This window comes from Lycium ferocissimum, chromosome 4 (genome assembly GCF_029784015.1).
Source record: "Lycium ferocissimum isolate CSIRO_LF1 chromosome 4, AGI_CSIRO_Lferr_CH_V1, whole genome shotgun sequence".
Taxonomy (NCBI): Eukaryota; Viridiplantae; Streptophyta; class Magnoliopsida; order Solanales; family Solanaceae; genus Lycium; species Lycium ferocissimum.
Window position 1 is genome coordinate 77,226,952 of NC_081345.1, and position 3,989 is coordinate 77,230,940.

The 3,989-nt window shown below is 39.2% G+C and overlaps 1 protein-coding gene across 1 annotated transcript; it reads right to left on the reverse strand.

The window, feature by feature from the left end:
- Nucleotides 1-2,629: 2,629 nt before the first annotated feature.
- Nucleotides 2,630-3,068, reverse strand: LOC132054330 (uncharacterized). The gene is made up of 2 exons (XM_059446374.1): nt 2,895-3,068; nt 2,630-2,782 (listed from the first exon to the last, which is right to left on the reverse strand). Exons 1-2 carry the CDS (start codon nt 3,066-3,068, stop codon nt 2,630-2,632), a joined length of 327 nt encoding a protein of 108 aa, XP_059302357.1.
- Between the last annotated feature and the right edge of the window lie 921 nt (nt 3,069-3,989).

Here is a 3,989-nt window from a genome sequence, read left to right on the forward strand (position 1 = left end):
CGTCAAGTTTGCAAGTTAAGAACTAAGGAAGTAGCCTCAGTAAAGGTCTTACGGAGGAGTCAGAAAGTTGAAGAGGCTACTTAGGAAGCCAAAGAGGACATGAAATCTAGATATCCTCACTTGTTTGAAGAGAAAGTAGATAAAGTTCAAGGTAAATACCTTCAGTATTTATGTCATGTCCCTTACGTATTCATGCCTCATGTTTCACATTCATGTTCATGTATTCTCTATTCATGTCTCATGTTTCAACACTAATATTTTCACGAAACCATGTCATGTCAGTTCGGTTCCCATTTTCCATGTCATTTTTCTTCACGTTCATGTATTCAAGCCATGTCCGGTCGCATTCTTACTTATGACCCATCATTCGAGGACGAATGATCCCAAGGGGAAGATATTGTAACACCTCATGCATTGGGGTATAATGAACCCAATATAAGTAGTGTAGAAATGGTGTTTGAAAGCCAATCAAGACATAGAAAGAGTCCTTGGCCAAAGTAAAGTCAGAAGCTACCTATGGAACGTGTTTTCAAGTGAGTTGGCACCAGGTCTCACTTAAAGTGGGTATACAGAAACATCTATATGAAATTTGGGAAACTTTCTTCCTTAAAGTTGTAGATCTTTGAAATACATTTCCAACGGTATATTATGTAGGTCAAGCAGACATCTGTACAAAACGTTATGTCCGTTTTACTTAAACAGTGTTTGGCCGATTTACGGGCCGTAAATTTGGCCCGTAAAATTGTCCAAAAAATCCAGCAAACTGTTACAGATTTATGGTAGGATTTATGGTCCGTAAATATGATTTACGGGCCATAAAATGGGCCTAAAGTAAGCGTAAAACAGGTCCAACAGCAACTTTAAAACTTCATTTCAAGGCTTTTTCACTTCATGCTTCACATCCCCAAGCCCTAGAACGACCATTCTCTCTTCTCCTCATCCTCATACATCAAGGTAAGTCCCTCCCATGTATTCCAAGTGAATTATAATGATTATACATGAATTCTAAGCGAAATCCTATGTTAACAACCTAGGGTCTTCAAGAAAACCCATCTCAAGGTTTAAGATTCAAGATTTTGGAATTCTTCTTCAAAGTTCAAATTTTTATTATAAGTTTGGAGCATTACCGGGTATGTAGGGTTTCTATCCACATGTGGGAGCATCTTTGCTCTTCCCCACGTCACGTTCATGATTATACAAGAGTTCACCAAAACTAGGGTTTTAGACATGTTCATGATAGCCCTAAGTCTCTATACCATGATGTACCATGTTTCTATACATAGTTCATTATTGTGTTCTTGATATTCCATTTTGGTTATTGAGAATCTGTCTGTAATCAATGAAAAACCCATCCTTTGCATTCCATGGGTTCTTACATGCAAGTTATTAATCACTATGTTTATTTTCATGAAACACTCTACATGGTTACACGTTTTCATACAAGTATATTATGTAACTACATCCATGTATAGTGCAAGTCACGTTTTATAAAAAAAATAAGGGCTCAGATGCCACCTATATTATGTTCATGCTTTTGGGAGTTGCACAGATTACCGAGAAGGCTTTAATAGACTTAAACTATGCTAGCCACCGTAGGATAAGGATCGCTCTACCCATGTTTAGGACGATTCCTTCATGCTTTATTGATTGGATCCTTTCATGCCACGTTTATATCTTATACCTCTGGCAAGGTATGAGAGCTCTGCTGGTCGGGTCAGGTACCCGACTCCACGTACCCATGTGGTGATTCATGTTGTCGATTATATTTATGTGCTCCTCACTTAAAATGTTTTTACTCATGTTATACATATATATGTATTCATATTCATGACTAGGTTTCAGTTTCAGTTTCAGCTCTCATCATGTTATTTCATGTGCCATGTTTATTTCATTAAGTTGCTTTACATACCGGTACATTCAATATGCTGACGCATTGCCCGGGGGCCTGCATTTCACGATGCAGGTACGGATTTATGACGACGCCTCTCGATCGCAGATCATCCACGTATTAGCTTTTTCAAAGAGTCCTATCTTCTTCTGGGTTTAGTTATTATTTACATTTATATCAGTTATGCAGTTAAGGTATGCTGGGGGCCTTGTCCCAACAAGTATGTTCTACACTTCAGGTTCATGATAGAGGTTTCATACACTAGTTAGTTATGTTATGTCAGATATTCGGAGTAGTCTAGCCATTTTGGCTCATTATTATTAGGTTTATTCAGACTATTCCGTATTATGATATTATGATATTTTCAGACTTATGGTTTATGATCCCACGCTTTACTTAAATTATGCATGTTCATTGATTATTCCGCATCAGTTCATGCCCATGTTGAGTCGCCAGTTAGCCGTGGTTCGCTCGCACACATGCATAAGAATCCTTTATATAGGGCTATCGAGTGTCGTGTTACGCCCAGGCCATGGTTCATGGCGTGACAGATATTTCATTAACAGGATAGATAGTGCTCTTTAGCATTATTCTTGTGCAACGATGATATTGCTTCAAAAATTTATGAAGTTATATTAAGTTGTATCACTTGTGATCTTCCGCCCCGTATAAGAAGATCAATATTGTCATCCGCGTAAAGCAAACGAGAGATACGATAGCTCGGGATCTCGGTGTCCCTTCCTATATTAAAAGGACAGTCAATCCAATGACAAGAAAAGAACTAGCTTTTTGAAGAACTTTTCTGATTCCCTCGATTTCCAAGGTGAATAAGAAAGGTGAGAGAGACCACCCTGTGTAATGCCCCTTTGAGGAGAAAAAAAGCCCACAGTTCCCCTATTAACCAAGATAGAGATTTGACTGTAGAAATGCGAAATTTGATCCATCTTATCCATGTGTCACCAAAACCTATTTGTCTCAGGATGGTAAGTAAGTATGACCAACTTACTTCGTCAAAAGCCTTTTCAATGTCTAGCTTCAATAAAAACCCTGGTTCTCCACTCTTACGCCTCCAGTCTAGTGCTTCATTAGAAATAGGACAAGCATCTGAGATTTTCCTTTCTCTTACAAATGCATTCTGACTTCCTGACACCAATCTATGATCTGATTGAAGGGAACCCATCCTAGATGCCCTGTAGCCTCCTGTTCATAAGTGTGGTCGACAACACACCCATGAACAAGACTCTACTTGACACGACTTTGATGATACATAACGAATAAGAACGAACTACTGCGATACCACTTTGTCACACCCTAGCAATGGTAGGGCATGACGGCACCCGACTCTCGCAGTCGAGCGAACCCTTAGACATTCGCTCTATCAAAACCTATCATTTCAAAAACTTTTAAGAACATAAAATTTTTCCAAATAGAAATCATTATCTCTATAACGATTATGAAAACCTTCAACCAAATAAGTACTTTAAACCAATATAAATCATCTAAAATACATACTCTTTTAAAATCCATAAAGACTCAACTGACATCACTTTGTCGACATCTAACAAACGTACCACTAGACACTGTCTGCAGAAGTCTCTAAGAAGTAAACTGAACATTATGAGTCAGGACAAGGCCCCGACATACCCAAAATCATACATATCTATACATGACTCAAAGACGGCTCCAAAATGAGGTGGAACTTGCCAATCCCACCGACATCCAAGTATCCTAGCTATACACTTAATACGCCAAACAACTGGGTGCGGGCATGAACGCAAAGTCCCCCAAAAAGGGACGCGGTACGGAGAATGTACCGAGTATGTAAGGTGGTAACAAATCATAATCATAATTTGACTTAGGAGGGAAGAAATCACAATCTAACTCAATACCTGCAGCCTTCGCTAGAAGAAACATAAATGTGCACACGAAGTCTCAAAACAATCTTTATGTAAATAATACAATCCAACACATATGCCGCTTCCGACATGTTAACAAAATAGTCCCTTCGGACAGCCGCTTCCGGCTAGTATCACAATAGTCCCTTCGGACGGCCGCTTCCGGCATAATAATGATGGCCCCTTCAAGCAGCCACTTCCGGCTT